Source organism: Diorhabda sublineata, chromosome 4, assembly GCF_026230105.1.
Source record: "Diorhabda sublineata isolate icDioSubl1.1 chromosome 4, icDioSubl1.1, whole genome shotgun sequence".
NCBI lineage: Eukaryota > Metazoa > Arthropoda > Insecta > Coleoptera > Chrysomelidae > Diorhabda > Diorhabda sublineata.
The window spans coordinates 1,814,378-1,836,670 of record NC_079477.1 but is presented as its reverse complement, the minus strand read 5'-3'; the positions used below and the strand labels follow the sequence as shown (position 1 = coordinate 1,836,670).

General features: G+C 36.0%; 2 protein-coding genes across 2 annotated transcripts in view; both read right to left on the bottom strand.

The window, feature by feature from the left end:
• Nucleotides 1–11,344, bottom strand: part of LOC130442943 (regulating synaptic membrane exocytosis protein 1) — a 102,253-nt gene extending 90,909 nt beyond the window's left edge. Inside the window, exon 1 of the mRNA XM_056777352.1 lies at nt 11,309–11,344. Within this exon, the coding sequence (XP_056633330.1) occupies nt 11,309–11,344 (36 nt within the window). The remainder of the gene's footprint in view (nt 1–11,308) is intronic.
• A 1,216-nt stretch (nt 11,345–12,560) lies between these two features.
• On the bottom strand, nt 12,561–12,971 carry LOC130442941 (NADH dehydrogenase [ubiquinone] 1 beta subcomplex subunit 7-like). Its single transcript, XM_056777350.1, has one exon. It carries the CDS (start codon nt 12,969–12,971, stop codon nt 12,561–12,563), a length of 411 nt encoding a protein of 136 aa, XP_056633328.1.
• Nucleotides 12,972–22,293: the final 9,322 nt, after the last annotated feature.

Genomic DNA, 22,293 nt, shown 5'->3' with positions numbered 1-22,293 from the left:
ATATTTTACAATACAAAAAAATGCACAATCATTTGCCAATTGAAATCAAATCGATATATAAAGTTTCTTCTACCATATGTTTGTTTTTTTGTAACAAATTTTTGACAATAAAGCATTTTTCTTTCTCTCTCTTGAATCTTTGTGCTTATTTTCAGCATATTTGGCATAATTGGAGTTTTTCTTTCCATAATCCTCCCTAGTATTTGTCGTATCATCCCTTTCGGGAAGGGAACGACGCCGTTTTTATCGGCAAAATGGTAAACGTGGCGATAAAGCTGATGAATTTCGAAACTACAAAAAACACGGGCAACAGGCGTCGTTAAATTGATAATATCTTTATTGTGGCCATATTATCGAGAACGCCTCTTCTATTCACTATCTTTTCTTCGAAATTATTATGTCAGCGATTAGATTGAATAATTTTCATTCAAATAAAAGGGCACAGGAGAAATTTTATGATTTTAACTGCATTCCTTGACATTTTCTGTTCTAACCTAACATAACCTAACCTAACACCTGGTTTGACCTAGAGATGGCGGTAGTTGCTTGACAAATATCACTGTATTAGAAAATACATAACCTATACAACACATATTTCAAGTTTGAAGCCGCCATGTTGTTTAGTATTCGTTTGGCAGCCCTCAACAGTGAACGTTTTTAATTAATTGGAATTTGGAAGGCTTTAGCCCAACCAATATGAAAGCTGAACTAGATTCTGTTCTGGGTGATGCTGATCCTTCGTTATCAACAATAAATTATCGGGTAGCAAAGTTTAGACGAGACTGAACGACCTGCGAAGACCAGCAACGCTGTGGTCGACCAATTGAGATGACGACTCCAAAAATGGGTTGTACTTTTAGGTTAAAACATTCGACGTTATTTCCAGAAAGAATTTGAATTACGCGCGGGAAATTACTTCAATTACGACTGTGTTTTTTTTATTCGCGGACCGTTCGTGTATTGATGATATGCAAATTATTACGACGAATAACAATTGGACATACGGGGTGTGTTTCAAATGTTCACATATTCGTTTTATACTGAGACTATTTGACGCCCGTTTCGATAACCGAATCGTCGTCTTCAGAGACTGGAAATGGAAAGTTGGCCCATTCGACTACAGCAGATCTGTTCAGACACTCATTATCGAATTGATTTCTTAAGTAAGCAGTTTTACTATCAAGTCAGGTCTTCTAATTGTTTAGTTTTAACTGTCCAGCAATGTCTTTTCTAAGGTTCACGATTTTGCCGTGTCTTGAACTCTTTCATAAATTTTTGACGCCAATTAACGCAAAAAAGTCACGTCTTTGTAACAAGATTTCTTCCTCGTGATTTTCATCGATTGGGAAGACTGTATTAACCCAAAATGGTCACGTCCTTGTAACAAGACTTCCCCCTCGCGATTTTCATCGATTGGAAAGACTGTATTAACCCTAAAATTGTCACGTTCTTGTAAAACCACTTCTCCCTCGCGATTTTCATCGATTGGAAAGACTGTATTAACCCTAAAATTGTCACGTTCTTGTAAAACCACTTCTCCCTCGCGATTTTCATCGATTGGAAAGACTGTATTAACCCTAAAATTGTCACGTTCTTGTAAAACCACTTCCCCCTCGCGATTTTCATCGATTGGAAAGACTGTATTAACCCAAAATGGTCACGTCCTTGTAACAAGACTTCCCCCTCGCGATTTTCATCGATTGGAAAGACTGTATTAACCCTAAAATTGTCACGTTCTTGTAAAACCACTTCCCCCTCGCGATTTTCATCGATTGGAAAGACTGTATTAACCCTAAAATTGTCACGTTCTTGTAAAACCACTTCCCCCTCGCGATTTTCATCGATTGGAAAGACTGTATTAACCCTAAAATTGTCACGTTCTTGTAAAACCACTTCTCCCTCGCGATTTTCATCGATTGGAAAGACTGTATTAACCCTAAAATTGTCACGTTCTTGTAAAACCACTTCCCCCTCGCGATTTTCATCGATTGGAAAGACTGTATTAACCCTAAAATTGTCACGTTCTTGTAAAACCACTTCTCCCTCGCGATTTTCATCGATTGGAAAGACTGTATTAACCCTAAAATTGTCACGTTCTTGTAAAACCACTTCTCCCTCGCGATTTTCATCGATTGGAAAGACTGTATTAACCCTAAAATTGTCACGTTCTTGTAAAACCACTTCTCCCTCGCGATTTTCATCGATTGGAAAGACTGTATTAACCCAAAATGGTCACGTCCTTGTAACAAGACTTCCCCCTCGCGATTTTCATCGATTGGAAAGACTGTATTAACCCTAAAATTGTCACGTTCTTGTAAAACCACTTCCCCCTCGCGATTTTCATCGATTGGAAAGACTGTATTAACCCTAAAATTGTCACGTTCTTGTAAAACCACTTCTCCCTCGCGATTTTCATCGATTGGAAAGACTGTATTAACCCTAAAATTGTCACGTTCTTGTAAAACCACTTCTCCCTCGCGATTTTCATCGATTGGAAAGACTGTATTAACCCAAAATGGTCACGTCCTTGTAACAAGACTTCCCCCTCGCGATTTTCATCGATTGGAAAGACTGTATTAACCCTAAAATTGTCACGTTCTTGTAAAACCACTTCTCCCTCGCGATTTTCATCGATTGGAAAGACTGTATTAACCCAAAATGGTCACGTCCTTGTAACAAGACTTCCCCCTCGCGATTTTCATCGATTGGAAAGACTGTATTAACCCAAAATGGTCACGTTCTTGTAAAAACACTTCTCCCTCGCGAGTTTTATCGATTGGAAAGACTGTGTTAACCCAAAATGGTCACGTTCTTGTAAAAACAATTCTACTTCGCGATTTTCATCGATTGGAAAGACTGTATTAACCCAAAATGGTCACGTTCTTGTAAAAAAACTTCTCCCTCGCGATTTTCATCGATTGGAAAGACTGTATTAACCCTAAAATTGTCACGTTCTTGTAAAACCACTTCCCCCTCGCGATTTTCATCGATTGGAAAGACTGTATTAACCCTAAAATTGTCACGTTCTTGTAAAACCACTTCTCCCTCGCGATTTTCATCGATTGGAAAGACTGTATTAACCCTAAAATTGTCACGTTCTTGTAAAACCACTTCCCCCTCGCGATTTTCATCGATTGGAAAGACTGTATTAACCCTAAAATTGTCACGTTCTTGTAAAACCACTTCTCCCTCGCGATTTTCATCGATTGGAAAGACTGTATTAACCCTAAAATTGTCACGTTCTTGTAAAACCACTTCTCCCTCGCGATTTTCATCGATTGGAAAGACTGTATTAACCCTAAAATTGTCACGTTCTTGTAAAACCACTTCCCCCTCGCGATTTTCATCGATTGGAAAGACTGTATTAACCCTAAAATTGTCACGTTCTTGTAAAACCACTTCCCCCTCGCGATTTTCATCGATTGGAAAGACTGTATTAACCCTAAAATTGTCACGTTCTTGTAAAACCACTTCTCCCTCGCGATTTTCATCGATTGGAAAGACTGTATTAACCCAAAATGGTCACGTCCTTGTAACAAGACTTCCCCCTCGCGATTTTCATCGATTGGAAAGACTGTATTAACCCTAAAATTGTCACGTTCTTGTAAAACCACTTCCCCCTCGCGATTTTCATCGATTGGAAAGACTGTATTAACCCTAAAATTGTCACGTTCTTGTAAAACCACTTCTCCCTCGCGATTTTCATCGATTGGAAAGACTGTATTAACCCTAAAATTGTCACGTTCTTGTAAAACCACTTCTCCCTCGCGATTTTCATCGATTGGAAAGACTGTATTAACCCTAAAATTGTCACGTTCTTGTAAAACCACTTCCCCCTCGCGATTTTCATCGATTGGAAAGACTGTATTAACCCTAAAATTGTCACGTTCTTGTAAAACCACTTCTCCCTCGCGATTTTCATCGATTGGAAAGACTGTATTAACCCTAAAATTGTCACGTTCTTGTAAAACCACTTCTCCCTCGCGATTTTCATCGATTGGAAAGACTGTATTAACCCTAAAATTGTCACGTTCTTGTAAAACCACTTCCCCCTCGCGATTTTCATCGATTGGAAAGACTGTATTAACCCTAAAATTGTCACGTTCTTGTAAAACCACTTCTCCCTCGCGATTTTCATCGATTGGAAAGACTGTATTAACCCTAAAATTGTCACGTTCTTGTAAAACCACTTCTCCCTCGCGATTTTCATCGATTGGAAAGACTGTATTAACCCAAAATGGTCACGTCCTTGTAACAAGACTTCCCCCTCGCGATTTTCATCGATTGGAAAGACTGTATTAACCCTAAAATTGTCACGTTCTTGTAAAACCACTTCCCCCTCGCGATTTTCATCGATTGGAAAGACTGTATTAACCCTAAAATTGTCACGTTCTTGTAAAACCACTTCTCCCTCGCGATTTTCATCGATTGGAAAGACTGTATTAACCCAAAATGGTCAGATTTTAGTAAAAACACTTCTCCCTCGCGATTTTCATCGATTGGAAAGACTGTATTAACCCAAAATGGTCACGTTCTTGTAAAAACAATTCTACTTCGCGATTTTCATCGATTAGAAAGACTGTATTAACCCAAAATGGTCACGTTCTTGTAAAAACACTTCTCCCTCGCGATTTTCATCGATTGGAAAGACTGTATTAACCCAAAATGGTCACGTCCTTGTTACAAGACTTCTCCCTCGCGATTTTCATCGATTGGAAAGACTGTATTAACCCTAAAATTGTCACGTTCTTGTAAAACCACTTCCCCCTCGCGATTTTCATCGATTGGAAAGACTGTATTAACCCAAAATGGTCACGTCCTTGTAACAAGACTTCCCCCTCGCGATTTTCATCGATTGGAAAGACTGTATTAACCCTAAAATTGTCACGTTCTTGTAAAACCACTTCCCCCTCGCGATTTTCATCGATTGGAAAGACTGTATTAACCCTAAAATTGTCACGTTCTTGTAAAACCACTTCCCCCTCGCGATTTTCATCGATTGGAAAGACTGTATTAACCCTAAAATTGTCACGTTCTTGTAAAACCACTTCTCCCTCGCGATTTTCATCGATTGGAAAGACTGTATTAACCCTAAAATTGTCACGTTCTTGTAAAACCACTTCCCCCTCGCGATTTTCATCGATTGGAAAGACTGTATTAACCCTAAAATTGTCACGTTCTTGTAAAACCACTTCTCCCTCGCGATTTTCATCGATTGGAAAGACTGTATTAACCCTAAAATTGTCACGTTCTTGTAAAACCACTTCTCCCTCGCGATTTTCATCGATTGGAAAGACTGTATTAACCCTAAAATTGTCACGTTCTTGTAAAACCACTTCTCCCTCGCGATTTTCATCGATTGGAAAGACTGTATTAACCCAAAATGGTCACGTCCTTGTAACAAGACTTCCCCCTCGCGATTTTCATCGATTGGAAAGACTGTATTAACCCTAAAATTGTCACGTTCTTGTAAAACCACTTCCCCCTCGCGATTTTCATCGATTGGAAAGACTGTATTAACCCTAAAATTGTCACGTTCTTGTAAAACCACTTCTCCCTCGCGATTTTCATCGATTGGAAAGACTGTATTAACCCTAAAATTGTCACGTTCTTGTAAAACCACTTCTCCCTCGCGATTTTCATCGATTGGAAAGACTGTATTAACCCAAAATGGTCACGTCCTTGTAACAAGACTTCCCCCTCGCGATTTTCATCGATTGGAAAGACTGTATTAACCCTAAAATTGTCACGTTCTTGTAAAACCACTTCTCCCTCGCGATTTTCATCGATTGGAAAGACTGTATTAACCCAAAATGGTCACGTCCTTGTAACAAGACTTCCCCCTCGCGATTTTCATCGATTGGAAAGACTGTATTAACCCAAAATGGTCACGTTCTTGTAAAAACACTTCTCCCTCGCGAGTTTTATCGATTGGAAAGACTGTGTTAACCCAAAATGGTCACGTTCTTGTAAAAACAATTCTACTTCGCGATTTTCATCGATTGGAAAGACTGTATTAACCCAAAATGGTCACGTTCTTGTAAAAAAACTTCTCCCTCGCGATTTTCATCGATTGGAAAGACTGTATTAACCCTAAAATTGTCACGTTCTTGTAAAACCACTTCCCCCTCGCGATTTTCATCGATTGGAAAGACTGTATTAACCCTAAAATTGTCACGTTCTTGTAAAACCACTTCTCCCTCGCGATTTTCATCGATTGGAAAGACTGTATTAACCCTAAAATTGTCACGTTCTTGTAAAACCACTTCCCCCTCGCGATTTTCATCGATTGGAAAGACTGTATTAACCCTAAAATTGTCACGTTCTTGTAAAACCACTTCTCCCTCGCGATTTTCATCGATTGGAAAGACTGTATTAACCCTAAAATTGTCACGTTCTTGTAAAACCACTTCTCCCTCGCGATTTTCATCGATTGGAAAGACTGTATTAACCCTAAAATTGTCACGTTCTTGTAAAACCACTTCCCCCTCGCGATTTTCATCGATTGGAAAGACTGTATTAACCCTAAAATTGTCACGTTCTTGTAAAACCACTTCCCCCTCGCGATTTTCATCGATTGGAAAGACTGTATTAACCCTAAAATTGTCACGTTCTTGTAAAACCACTTCTCCCTCGCGATTTTCATCGATTGGAAAGACTGTATTAACCCAAAATGGTCACGTCCTTGTAACAAGACTTCCCCCTCGCGATTTTCATCGATTGGAAAGACTGTATTAACCCTAAAATTGTCACGTTCTTGTAAAACCACTTCCCCCTCGCGATTTTCATCGATTGGAAAGACTGTATTAACCCTAAAATTGTCACGTTCTTGTAAAACCACTTCTCCCTCGCGATTTTCATCGATTGGAAAGACTGTATTAACCCTAAAATTGTCACGTTCTTGTAAAACCACTTCTCCCTCGCGATTTTCATCGATTGGAAAGACTGTATTAACCCTAAAATTGTCACGTTCTTGTAAAACCACTTCCCCCTCGCGATTTTCATCGATTGGAAAGACTGTATTAACCCTAAAATTGTCACGTTCTTGTAAAACCACTTCTCCCTCGCGATTTTCATCGATTGGAAAGACTGTATTAACCCTAAAATTGTCACGTTCTTGTAAAACCACTTCTCCCTCGCGATTTTCATCGATTGGAAAGACTGTATTAACCCTAAAATTGTCACGTTCTTGTAAAACCACTTCCCCCTCGCGATTTTCATCGATTGGAAAGACTGTATTAACCCTAAAATTGTCACGTTCTTGTAAAACCACTTCTCCCTCGCGATTTTCATCGATTGGAAAGACTGTATTAACCCTAAAATTGTCACGTTCTTGTAAAACCACTTCTCCCTCGCGATTTTCATCGATTGGAAAGACTGTATTAACCCAAAATGGTCACGTCCTTGTAACAAGACTTCCCCCTCGCGATTTTCATCGATTGGAAAGACTGTATTAACCCTAAAATTGTCACGTTCTTGTAAAACCACTTCCCCCTCGCGATTTTCATCGATTGGAAAGACTGTATTAACCCTAAAATTGTCACGTTCTTGTAAAACCACTTCTCCCTCGCGATTTTCATCGATTGGAAAGACTGTATTAACCCAAAATGGTCACGTTCTTGTAAAAACAATTCTACTTCGCGATTTTCATCGATTAGAAAGACTGTATTAACCCAAAATGGTCACGTTCTTGTAAAAACACTTCTCCCTCGCGATTTTCATCGATTGGAAAGACTGTATTAACCCAAAATGGTCACGTTCTTGTAAAAACAATTCTACTTCGCGATTTTCATCGATTGGAAAGACTGTATTAACCCTAAAATTGTCACGTTCTTGTAAAACCACTTCTCCCTCGCGATTTTCATCGATTGGAAAGACTGTATTAACCCAAAATGGTCACGTCCTTGTTACAAGACTTCTCCCTCGCGATTTTCATCGATTGGAAAGACTGTATTAACCCAAAATGGTCACGTTCTTGTAAAAAAACTTCTCCCTCGCGATTTTCATCGATTGGAAAGACTGTATTAACCCTAAAATTGTCACGTTCTTGTAAAACCACTTCCCCCTCGCGATTTTCATCGATTGGAAAGACTGTATTAACCCTAAAATTGTCACGTTCTTGTAAAACCACTTCTCCCTCGCGATTTTCATCGATTGGAAAGACTGTATTAACCCTAAAATTGTCACGTTCTTGTAAAACCACTTCCCCCTCGCGATTTTCATCGATTGGAAAGACTGTATTAACCCTAAAATTGTCACGTTCTTGTAAAACCACTTCTCCCTCGCGATTTTCATCGATTGGAAAGACTGTATTAACCCTAAAATTGTCACGTTCTTGTAAAACCACTTCTCCCTCGCGATTTTCATCGATTGGAAAGACTGTATTAACCCTAAAATTGTCACGTTCTTGTAAAACCACTTCCCCCTCGCGATTTTCATCGATTGGAAAGACTGTATTAACCCTAAAATTGTCACGTTCTTGTAAAACCACTTCCCCCTCGCGATTTTCATCGATTGGAAAGACTGTATTAACCCTAAAATTGTCACGTTCTTGTAAAACCACTTCTCCCTCGCGATTTTCATCGATTGGAAAGACTGTATTAACCCTAAAATTGTCACGTTCTTGTAAAACCACTTCTCCCTCGCGATTTTCATCGATTGGAAAGACTGTATTAACCCAAAATGGTCACGTCCTTGTAACAAGACTTCCCCCTCGCGATTTTCATCGATTGGAAAGACTGTATTAACCCAAAATGGTCACGTTCTTGTAAAAACACTTCTCCCTCGCGAGTTTTATCGATTGGAAAGACTGTGTTAACCCAAAATGGTCACGTTCTTGTAAAAACAATTCTACTTCGCGATTTTCATCGATTGGAAAGACTGTATTAACCCAAAATGGTCACGTTCTTGTAAAAAAACTTCTCCCTCGCGATTTTCATCGATTGGAAAGACTGTATTAACCCTAAAATTGTCACGTTCTTGTAAAACCACTTCCCCCTCGCGATTTTCATCGATTGGAAAGACTGTATTAACCCTAAAATTGTCACGTTCTTGTAAAACCACTTCTCCCTCGCGATTTTCATCGATTGGAAAGACTGTATTAACCCTAAAATTGTCACGTTCTTGTAAAACCACTTCCCCCTCGCGATTTTCATCGATTGGAAAGACTGTATTAACCCTAAAATTGTCACGTTCTTGTAAAACCACTTCTCCCTCGCGATTTTCATCGATTGGAAAGACTGTATTAACCCTAAAATTGTCACGTTCTTGTAAAACCACTTCTCCCTCGCGATTTTCATCGATTGGAAAGACTGTATTAACCCTAAAATTGTCACGTTCTTGTAAAACCACTTCCCCCTCGCGATTTTCATCGATTGGAAAGACTGTATTAACCCTAAAATTGTCACGTTCTTGTAAAACCACTTCCCCCTCGCGATTTTCATCGATTGGAAAGACTGTATTAACCCTAAAATTGTCACGTTCTTGTAAAACCACTTCTCCCTCGCGATTTTCATCGATTGGAAAGACTGTATTAACCCAAAATGGTCACGTCCTTGTAACAAGACTTCCCCCTCGCGATTTTCATCGATTGGAAAGACTGTATTAACCCTAAAATTGTCACGTTCTTGTAAAACCACTTCCCCCTCGCGATTTTCATCGATTGGAAAGACTGTATTAACCCTAAAATTGTCACGTTCTTGTAAAACCACTTCTCCCTCGCGATTTTCATCGATTGGAAAGACTGTATTAACCCTAAAATTGTCACGTTCTTGTAAAACCACTTCTCCCTCGCGATTTTCATCGATTGGAAAGACTGTATTAACCCTAAAATTGTCACGTTCTTGTAAAACCACTTCCCCCTCGCGATTTTCATCGATTGGAAAGACTGTATTAACCCTAAAATTGTCACGTTCTTGTAAAACCACTTCTCCCTCGCGATTTTCATCGATTGGAAAGACTGTATTAACCCTAAAATTGTCACGTTCTTGTAAAACCACTTCTCCCTCGCGATTTTCATCGATTGGAAAGACTGTATTAACCCTAAAATTGTCACGTTCTTGTAAAACCACTTCCCCCTCGCGATTTTCATCGATTGGAAAGACTGTATTAACCCTAAAATTGTCACGTTCTTGTAAAACCACTTCTCCCTCGCGATTTTCATCGATTGGAAAGACTGTATTAACCCTAAAATTGTCACGTTCTTGTAAAACCACTTCTCCCTCGCGATTTTCATCGATTGGAAAGACTGTATTAACCCAAAATGGTCACGTCCTTGTAACAAGACTTCCCCCTCGCGATTTTCATCGATTGGAAAGACTGTATTAACCCTAAAATTGTCACGTTCTTGTAAAACCACTTCCCCCTCGCGATTTTCATCGATTGGAAAGACTGTATTAACCCTAAAATTGTCACGTTCTTGTAAAACCACTTCTCCCTCGCGATTTTCATCGATTGGAAAGACTGTATTAACCCAAAATGGTCAGATTTTAGTAAAAACACTTCTCCCTCGCGATTTTCATCGATTGGAAAGACTGTATTAACCCAAAATGGTCACGTTCTTGTAAAAACAATTCTACTTCGCGATTTTCATCGATTAGAAAGACTGTATTAACCCAAAATGGTCACGTTCTTGTAAAAACACTTCTCCCTCGCGATTTTCATCGATTGGAAAGACTGTATTAACCCAAAATGGTCACGTTCTTGTAAAAACAATTCTACTTCGCGATTTTCATCGATTGGAAAGACTGTATTAACCCTAAAATTGTCACGTTCTTGTAAAACCACTTCTCCCTCGCGATTTTCATCGATTGGAAAGACTGTATTAACCCAAAATGGTCACGTCCTTGTTACAAGACTTCTCCCTCGCGATTTTCATCGATTGGAAAGACTGTATTAACCCAAAATGGTCACGTTCTTGTAAAAACACTTCTCCCTCGCGAGTTTTATCGATTGGAAAGACTGTATTAACCCTAAAATTGTCACGTTCTTGTAAAACCACTTCTCCCTCGCGATTTTCATCGATTGGAAAGACTGTATTAACCCAAAATGGTCACGTACTTGTTACAAGACTTCTCCCTCGCGACTTTCTTATGTTGGGAAAACAGTATTAACTCTAAAATGATCTTCTTTTGTTTGTGAATGTTATTAGTGTCTCGTAGATTCTGGAAACTACCTCTATATTTGCGTCGACACCTTGTAAAAGCTTAGAAACAACGTAGGCTTCGCCTGAGCCGCTATGGAGACAACGCTGGCTGGTTAGGTTAGGTGCCGGCCTATGAAACAATAAAAATTAATATTTATTACTCACCTTTTTCATAACATTCATAAAATTTGAAGGAAACATCTTGCTGTCGGATTCTCTAGTTTCCCGTTGAAAATTTTGAAAGGTCTGCAATAGTTTCCCTGCGTCGATATTTTCCTCGCAGATATTCCATTATTTAACTGGAAAAAAAAACGATTTTCACGTATTCATACAACGACACCAAATGACAAGTCAAAAACCTAAATATCACCAGACCTGTAGGTAGATTTGAGCTAGTGCCAACCATACTCAGCATTCAAAACAAAACTTCCCGCGGCATTGATCGATTATCAGTTAAATTATTTTCAAATTTTCCGGTTTTATAATCTCCAACCAACTAACGAAATGACGCAATTAATAATAATATTTTGTGGCTTCATTTTGTGATTCCGCTAAGACCTCCGATTGTGCTGATCTAGTTAACAAACTATGGCTTCCCAGGTGTTTCTATAAAATGATTGGTATCTAACTTTCAAGGTATAAAACAACTGGTGAAGCTTCAAGCTTCAATTGAATTGGCAGCGGTGTACCTCAAGGTTCAGTTCTGGACCCAGTTCTCTTAGGAATTAATGGTAAATTTGCCACCACTGTAACCTATCAAGTTCTTGTCTGATTCGAACGGGAAAGAAGTTTTACAACTAAGTCTTCATATTGACGGTGCCCTCAATGGTCTGTAGACACTCACAATCGCTTCTTCGCTGTGGTGGTTTTGTAGTTTGCACCTCCTAGAATATGTCTACCATTAAATAACGAAACTGGTTACTGGTCTTCTTTGGTGAGGGTCTTCAGGAGCTCTGCCTTGTTTTGCTTAACCGCTTCCATCGACTCAAATCTTTCTCTAACCTTTCAAGGAAATCTGAGCAGATCCGTTGAGCTTTTGGCGAGGATTTTTTGGCACCAGCTTCGCGCAGACTTTTGTCATGTGTAATTCCTCGTGTAAAATTTTTCTAGCAGTTTCTTTATCGGCGTTTATAACCTCGACAAACATCCGGATGCTAATTCGACGATCTGCACTGCAATTTGGTTGATTTTGGTCATTGTTTCTGGAGTTGAAACTATAAAAGGGCGACCTGGGAGCTGGTCGAGTTCAGTGCTCTTTCGGTACTAATTAAAGGGCTTACGCCGCTCAAAAACACGCGTATGTGGTAGAGAATTGTTGCAAGATAAGCCTCTTGCAATAATTTATAACATTCATGGTTTTCGGCGCGCGAAAAAAACGAAAAATTAATAAGATACATCAAAATATTGCAAGAATTTATTAATTTTTCTTTGTGTTCTTAATATTGTCTATTTTTTCGGTACAAGGTCCGCCATATTTGCTCCTCAACCTCTTCTCTCTCTCAAACTCCTTCATTCTTATGATGAAATCTTCGTATTTACACTCGAGGTATTCGTGCTTTTCATGTTTACAATTAATAACGAAAGGCCAATTGTCTTTTCTGCATTTTAAAAATTTTAATAACAAATGCGCGCAATAATCTCTATCTTCCAACGGTACTTTGGCCGATCTCATTTCGTCTTCTGTGGCCACCATCGCCCTCGGTTTCCTTCCATTATTAAAACCTTGCAGGGGATCGTAGGTGGGATCTTCTAAAGGACTAGGCATTATTTCTGGATTATAATATAAATTGAATCCGTTTTCAACAGTATGTCCTATAAGTTGACCCATTATTATGTGCAAAACGTCAAACTGTCAAGATAAATAACTTTCACGTTCGAAATTTTGACAGTTGACATTTGACATTCGAGTGTAATTAACTGAACAAAATGTCGATATACAAAGTTTTAGTGGAATTTACTCTCTAAACGTTGGGCAGCCGTGTCATATCGCTGTTGTCAGATTTACCGATTTATCAAACAATTGAACGGACACTGTAAACGAAAACCGTTTCCGAGATATGGCGTTTCTTAGTCGTTCATGACCCATTATTATGTGTAAAACGTCAAACTGTCAAGATAAATAACTTTCACGTTCGAAATTTTGACATTTGACAGTTGACGTTTGACATTCGAGTGTAATTAACTGAACAAAATGTCGATATTCAAAGTTTTAGTGGAATTTACTCTCTAAACGTTGGGCAGCCGTGTCATATCGCTGTTGTCAGATTTACCGATTTATCAAACAATTGAACGGACACTGTAAACGAAAACCGTTTCCGAGATATGGCGTTTCTTAGTCGTTCAGGACCCATTATTATGTGTAAAACGTCAAACTGTCAAGATAAATAACTTTCACGTTCGAAATTTTGACAGTTGACATTTGACATTCGAGTGTAATTAACTGAACAAAATGTCTATATTCAAAGTTTTAGTTTCCGAGATATGGCGTATCTTAGTCGTCCACCAGGTATAAAAATACGTGAAATCGTAGGATACTTCCAGAAGTACTTGGCCAAACAAAAAAACACGAAAATTTTGGGAAAAAATATATTTATTTTGGCTCAATACACTTTTCTCACATCAAGCTCTTCATTGTTGGAAAATCTCTGACTACTGAGTCGTGTTTTCATATCTTGGAACATAAAATAATCCGAGGGGACTAAATCTGGCGAATAGGGTGTATAAGGTAGCAATTCAAGCTTTAATTTATTGATTTTAGCTATTGCAATAACGGATGATTGAGCTGGTGCATTGTTTTGATGAAACAACACCTTCTTTTCGCTCAAACGACGCAATTATTCCAAAAAACCGACACCATGACCTCGCCTGCAGATGGAACCTTCTTTGAAGCCGGTTCTCCCTTTTCAATCCACTGTTTTGATTGTTCTTTTCGTCCATGGTCATGAAATAGCGCAAAAATCTTTGAAACATTACCAAATATCTTCACGGCGTCGTTTTTGTTCCATTGTGAGCAAAGCTGGTACCAATTTTGCACATTTTGAACACACTTTCAGTCGACGATTATCCAGTACCACCTTGTGGATTTTCTTCAACGTATCTGGTGTCGTTACCTGATTTAGTCGATGTTTAGGTCGGGCCAAGTACTTCTGGAACCACCCTCGTAAATCCATTTTTAATTTCGTTACTCTAAACAGTTCCACAAACGAACAAAATACGACATAACCTCGATGTTCTTTTTATTTAAATAAATTTCTATTTTCTATATTTCAGGTATTCGATTTACATTGTATTATTCAATAATTTTAGAAAATATTGAATGAAAAACACGTGCCGTTATGTACGTTGTCGAGTTGCCATTTTATAGTCCGATAACGGTTCGAGATACATTATCAATCAAAATGTCGGAAAAGCTGATTTGCAAGCAGATCGCGTGTGTTGTTTTCGATACCGCCGTCAATTAAAATATTAGAAAACACGCTTTTAATAATCGAATCTATTTGATAAGTTGATAAACAGAGAAACTTAATTTGTTCAAGTTGCCGTGACTTTAAATGTTTAATAAAACTTGTGAAATCATTAGATCTGGATAATTTTATGTAAATTGGCAACGTCGTCAAAGATTCATCACGTTAAATAAAGACATAACCTCATTGTTTCACATTTCCTTCATCTCTATACAACTTCTAAAGTCTCAAATTTGAATCACTTTACGAGGTGTACAAATTTTTATATTATACATCAATTGAGTTATATTTTCACTCAAGTTTGGAATTATAGAGTTGTTTTGACAAAAAAAAAATGTTTTTATTATATTTCTAGCGCCAATATACGTACGGGACGTGTCTAATCGCACGCCACGCCGTACTCGCATTATCAAACAAATTGTTTCGCTTAAAAATAACTAAAATATATTTAGTTTACAAACTAATTATAAATAAACTTATTTATGCGCATGGTGATTACAAAGTTAACCTTTAAATGAAACTGCTACAGTGAAAATTCAACTTTTCAACTAAAAAGTCGCGATTCTAAATTATTTGAGGTTACGTTGTCATAGTAGCGTTCCTAACCTAACTAATGTTCATAAATCGAACTATTTTTCGGTACATTCCACATTGTAAATCGACGAATCATTATAGAAACTCATTAATTGATCCCAAATCATGATTTATATTCGTAAATATTTTAAAATTTGCTTCGAATAGGGCGAATAGGGTGTATAAGGTAGCAATTCAAACTTTAATTTATTAATTAACCGAATGTTTTAGAAGATACGACTTTTAATTACCTATATTGGGACGTGGTAATTGAATTTATTCACTTTTTCCCTTTATATAAATGAGAGTAATAAGTTTTGGCGATAACATAGGCAACAGCGCAATTCCGACAGAAACATAACAGTGTTGAAAGGTGATAACGTCGCTTTTTCATCACCGTCGGACCAGTTTGGCGATTAATGAAGAATATTAAGCTAAAACCCGCTCAATTTATTGCTCAAAACTGCGAGAAAAGTTATTCGGCGAACTAAGTGTTTAACAAATTGTTTTATCCTAAACTATTTAACATTTTATGCTGTAGAAATTTAAGAAGAACTTATTATATGCACTTGTATATCAAAAAGACGCACAATTACATTATTTCGTATTTTATAATCTCTAAACTGGCAACGTTGTACAAAATATGTTGCTAGTTGTAGACGCTACTTTAGTTTTGAAATTTGGCAACGCTGATATGTCAATATGTCAAATCTTAAATTTCCATGATGAAATTTGACTTTCTGTCATACGACATGGAACATTAAAAACGTGGAGATAGTCCAAAATCGGTTGTTTTGTCAAAAAACATCGATTTTGCGAGTTTTTTTGAAATAACTAGACATGTCGCCATCTTCGGTTCAAACAAAACCTCAAATTGATGGTTTGGTACCCAATGATTGCGAATTCAACGTTTTTCGAAATGGAAAATTGATTCAAACGCATGCTTAAGTGTATTGATCTCAAAACTTAGGTATCAACCCTCGTACATCAATTTTTATACCGTAAGAAAGGCCTTTATTAGTAGTTCTCGGTTCTACATCTCCGAATACATTTTTTATTTCCTTCTGACGCTCTTATATTTTATCACAAAGGACGCAATCATTGTACCATGCTTCTATTTTATTTTCGAAATCCAATTATACGTAAAAAAAACAGTGGCTTTGAATTTCTGATACTTACAAGTGAAATGGTGATAAAAAATAAAAATGACAACGTAAAAATAAATCGACGACTCCACCTTTCATTTAATACGGCCATAAACTTACCGGCCATTTTATTGCGGGACATTTATAACACTTGGGAGCCAAGTTTTAGTTGTTTATTATAATCCTATTCGTTGCGCCATGTGACGTTGCATAACACGATAACAAATGAGGACAGAACATGGAAATGTTAATTCCCACGCAAAAAAGAAAGAAACGAAAACTTGTTGAATATATAATGTAGATTATTTCGTATAAACCACACTAATTAATATTTTTCTATTGATTCTAGTGAGATAAATCTCCAATTAAATTAATAGTTGTGCTGAAATTGACAGACTATCGACAGGTTATAATAAATTCTTCTTTTTTATATGTAACACTCGATTTTTTATCTTTATGTCAACGTAGGTGGTTGTATTATGAATTAACTGTCGAACGCACTTCAGTTCCGTAGTACTTTCAAACGTAGTTCTATGGTTCTACAGATAAAACAGAACATCTGACTGAAAATTGCGTTCCAAGATGGAGATAAAGTATTTAATCGTTGTGTGAATATATAATGTAGGTTATTTCGTATAAACCACACTAATTAATATTTTTCTATTGATTCTAGTGAGATAAATCTCCAATTAAATCAGTAGTTGTGCTGAAATTGACAGACTATCGACAGGTTATAATAAATTCTTCTTTTTTATATGTAACACTCGATTTTTTATCTTTATGTCAACGTAGGTGGTTGTATTATGAATTAACTGTCGAACGCACTTCAGTTCCGTAGTACTTTCAAACGTAGTTCTATGGTTCTACCGATAAAACAGAACATCTGACTGAAAATTGCGTTCCAAGATGGAGATAAAGTATTTAATCGTTGTGTGAATATATAATGTAGATTATTTCGTATAAACCACACTAATTAATATTTTTCTATTGATTCTAGTGAGATAAATCTCCAATTAAATCAGTAGTTGTGCTGAAATTGACAGACTATCGACAGGTTATAATAAATTCTTCTTTTTTATATGTAACACTCGATTTTTTATCTTTATGTCAACGTAGGTGGTTGTATTATGAATTAACTGTCGAACGCACTTCAGTTCCGTAGTACTTTCAAACGTAGTTCTATGGTTCTACAGATAAAACAGAACATCTGACTGAAAATTGCGTTCCAAGATGGAGATAAAGTATTTAATCGTTGTGTGAATATATAATGTAGGTTATTTCGTATAAACCACACTAATTAATATTTTTCTATTGATTCTAGTGAGATAAATCTCCAATTAAATCAGTAGTTGTGCTGAAATTGACAGACTGTCGACAGGTTATAATAAATTCTTCTTTTTTATATGTAACACTCGATTTTTTATCTTTATGTCAACGTAGGTGGTTGTATTATGAATTAACTGTCGAACGCACTTCAGTTCCGTAGTACTTTCAAACGTAGTTCTATGGTTCTACCGATAAAACAGAACATCTGACTGAAAATTGCGTTCCAAGATGGAGATAAAGTATTTAATCGTTGTGTGAATATATAATGTAGATTATTTCGTATAAACCACACTAATTAATATTTTTCTATTGATTCTAGTGAGATAAATCTCCAATTAAATCAGTAGTTGTGCTGAAATTGACAGACTATCGACAGGTTATAATAAATTCTTCTTTTTTATATGTAACACTCGATTTTTTATCTTTATGTCAACGTAGGTGGTTGTATTATGAATTAACTGTCGAACGCACTTCAGTTCCGTAGTACTTTCAAACGTAGTTCTATGGTTCTACAGATAAAACAGAACATCTGACTGAAAATTGCGTTCCAAGATGGAGATAAAGTATTTAATCGTTGTGTGAATATATAATGTAGGTTATTTCGTATAAACCACACTAATTAATATTTTTCTATTGATTCTAGTGAGATAAATCTCCAATTAAATTAATAGTTGTGCTGAAATTGACAGACTATCGACAGGTTATAATAAATTCTTCTTTTTTATATGTAACACTCGATTTTTTATCTTTATGTCAACGTAGGTGGTTGTATTATGAATTAACTGTCGAACGCACTTCAGTTCCGTAGTACTTTCAAACGTAGTTCTATGGTTCTACCGATAAAACAGAACATCTGACTGAAAATTGCGTTCCAAGATGGAGATAAAGTATTTAATCGTTGTGTGAATATATAATGTAGATTATTTCGTATAAACCACACTAATTAATATATTTCTATTGATTCTAGTGAGATAAATCTCCAATTAAATCAGTAGTTGTGCTGAAATTGACAGACTATCGACAGGTTATAATAAATTCTTCTTTTTTATATGTAACACTCGATTTTTTATCTTTATGTCAACGTAGGTGGTTGTATTATGAATTAACTGTCGAACGCACTTCAGTTCCGTAGTACTTTCAAACGTAGTTCTATGGTTCTACAGATAAAACAGAACATCTGACTGAAAATTGCGTTCCAAGATGGAGATAAAGTATTTAATCGTTGTGTGAATATATAATGTAGGTTATTTCGTATAAACCACACTAATTAATATTTTTCTATTGATTCTAGTGAGATAAATCTCCAATTAAATCAGTAGTTGTGCTGAAATTGACAGACTGTCGACAGGTTATAATAAATTCTTCTTTTTTATATGTAACACTCGATTTTTTATCTTTATGTCAACGTAGGTGGTTGTATTATGAATTAACTGTCGAACGCACTTCAGTTCCGTAGTACTTTCAAACGTAGTTCTATGGTTCTACCGATAAAACAGAACATCTGACTGAAAATTGCGTTCCAAGATGGAGATAAAGTATTTAATCGTTGTGTGAATATATAATGTAGATTATTTCGTATAAACCACACTAATTAATATTTTTCTATTGATTCTAGTGAGATAAATCTCCAATTAAATCAGTAGTTGTGCTGAAATTGACAGACTATCGACAGGTTATAATAAATTCTTCTTTTTTATATGTAACACTCGATTTTTTATCTTTATGTCAACGTAGGTGGTTGTATTATGAATTAACTGTCGAACGCACTTCAGTTCCGTAGTACTTTCAAACGTAGTTCTATGGTTCTACAGATAAAACAGAACATCTGACTGAAAATTGCGTTCCAAGATGGAGATAAAGTATTTAATCGTTGTGTGAATATATAATGTAGGTTATTTCGTATAAACCACACTAATTAATATTTTTCTATTGATTCTAGTGAGATAAATCTCCAATTAAATTAATAGTTGTGCTGAAATTGACAGACTATCGACAGGTTATAATAAATTCTTCTTTTTTATATGTAACACTCGATTTTTTATCTTTATGTCAACGTAGGTGGTTTTATTATGAATTTATTGTCGAACGCACTTCAGTTCCGTAGTACTTTCAAACGTAGTTCTATGGTTCTACAGATAAAACAGAACATCTGACTGAAAATTGCGTTCCAAGATGGAGATAAAGTATTTAATCGTTGTGTGAATATATAATGTAGATTATTTCGTATAAACCACACTAATTAATATTTTTCTATTGATTCTAGTGAGATAAATCTCCAATTAAATCAGTAGTTGTGCTGAAATTGACAGACTGTCAACAGGTTATAATAAATTCTTCTTTTTTATATGTAACACTCGATTTTTTATCTTTATGTCAACGTAGGTGGTTGTATTATGAATTAACTGTCGAACGCACTTCAGTTCCGTAGTACTTTCAAACGTAGTTCTATGGTTCTACAGATAAAACAGAACATCTGACTGAAAATTGCGTTCCAAGATGGAGATAAAGTATTTAATCGTTGTGTGAATATATAATGTAGATTATTTCGTATAAACCACACTAATTAATATTTTTCTATTGATTCTAGTGAGATAAATCTCCAATTAAATCAGTAGTTGTGCTGAAATTGACAGACTGTCAACAGGTTATAATAAATTCTTCTTTTTCGAATGTAACACTCTATTTTTTATCTTTATGTCAACGTAGGTGGTTTTATTATGAATTAACTGTCGAACGCACTTCAGTTCCGTAGTACTTTCAAACGTAGTTCTATGGTTCTACAGATAAAACAGAACATCTGACTGAAAATTGCGTTCCAAGATGGAGATAAAGTATTTAATCGTTGTGTGAATATATAATGTAGATTATTTCGTATAAACCACACTAATTAATATTTTTCTATTGATTCTAGTGAGATAAATCTCCAATTAAATCAGTAGTTGTGCTAAAATTGACAGACTATCGACAGGTTATAATAAATTCTTCTTTTTCGAATGTAACACTCTATTTTTTATCTTTATGTCAACGTAGGTGGTTTTATTATGAATTAACTGTCGAACGCACTTCAGTTCCGTAGTACTTTCAAACGTAGTTCTATGGTTCTACAGATAAAACAGAACATCTGACTGAAAATTGCGTTCCAAGATGGAGATAAAGTATTTAATCGTTGTGTGAATATATAATGTAGATTATTTCGTATAAACCACACTAATTAATATTTTTCTATTGATTCTAGTGAGATAAATCTCCAATTAAATCAGTAGTTGTGCTGAAATTGACAGACTGTCAACAGGTTATAATAAATTCTTCTTTTTTGAATGTAACACTCGATTTTTTATCTTTATGTCAACGTAGGTGGTTGTATTATGAATTAACTGTCGAACGCACTTCAGTTCCGTAGTACTTTCAAACGTAGTTCTATGGTTCTACAGATAAAACAGAACATCTGACTGAAAATTGCGTTCCAAGATGGAGATAAAGTATTTAATCGTTGTGTGAATATATAATGTAGGTTATTTCGTATAAACCACACTAATTAATATTTTTCTATTGATTCTAGTGAGATAAATCTCCAATTAAATTAATAGTTGTGCTGAAATTGACAGACTATCGACAGGTTATAATAAATTCTTCTTTTTTATATGTAACACTCGATTTTTTATCTTTATGTCAACGTAGGTGGTTGTATTATGAATTAACTGTCGAACGCACTTCAGTTCCGTAGTACTTTCAAACGTAGTTCTATGGTTCTACCGATAAAACAGAACATCTGACTGAAAATTGCGTTCCAAGATGGAGATAAAGTATTTAATCGTTGTTTGGAATATTTAACATTATGAAAAAGTGATAACAGAACCACTTGTTGATAAAAATGAACTGGCGTTTAATCATTGACAGCTAAAAACATAACCTAAAATGTCTTCTATTCATAGAGAAAATATTTGAGTTAGAAATAGTGGTATTCCCTTCAAAATTCCATACTGAACACTCTGTTTTTACACCACCACTACACCAACACTCACAATTTCACTGTCTGAGTAGCGTTCAGTATCTGAAGACGATAACTTGGTTATCGAAACGCGAGTAATTGCGAGTGTTGGGGTAAACAGTGTGTTCATCAAAGGTTTCAGGAAAATTTAGTATGAATCCGTCATAGAATCAAATCTACACGCCAGAGAAAGTTTGTTCTAGAAGTTAACGGTTAATTTTTCTTTGTAAATACATGTTTTATACATATATACGTCATTAGCATGTCATTGACGTCAAAGATAAAACCTTTTAGTACGAGAGTTCAAATAGCGAACACATTCTAAATATTATAAAGTAATTCAAGATATGACAGGTAAGTACCAAAAACGTCAAACGTCAAACTACGATATAGAAAAATTCTTCCAAAGTAGAAATTAGATTTTTATGTTTTTGAATCGATGACAATCGGAAATTTATTGATATATTAATCAAAACTTAACTAATTCAGTCATATTCGAAATTTCCCAATAAATAGGTTACGAAATTAGGTGAAGGTTGCAGGCGTCTCACGTGATATTTATAATAAATGATTTTTTTGTGAAAAAATACCTGCTAATATATGAACGATCCCCATATAACAATGGCAACCTGTGGGAAACATCGAAAAATGTTC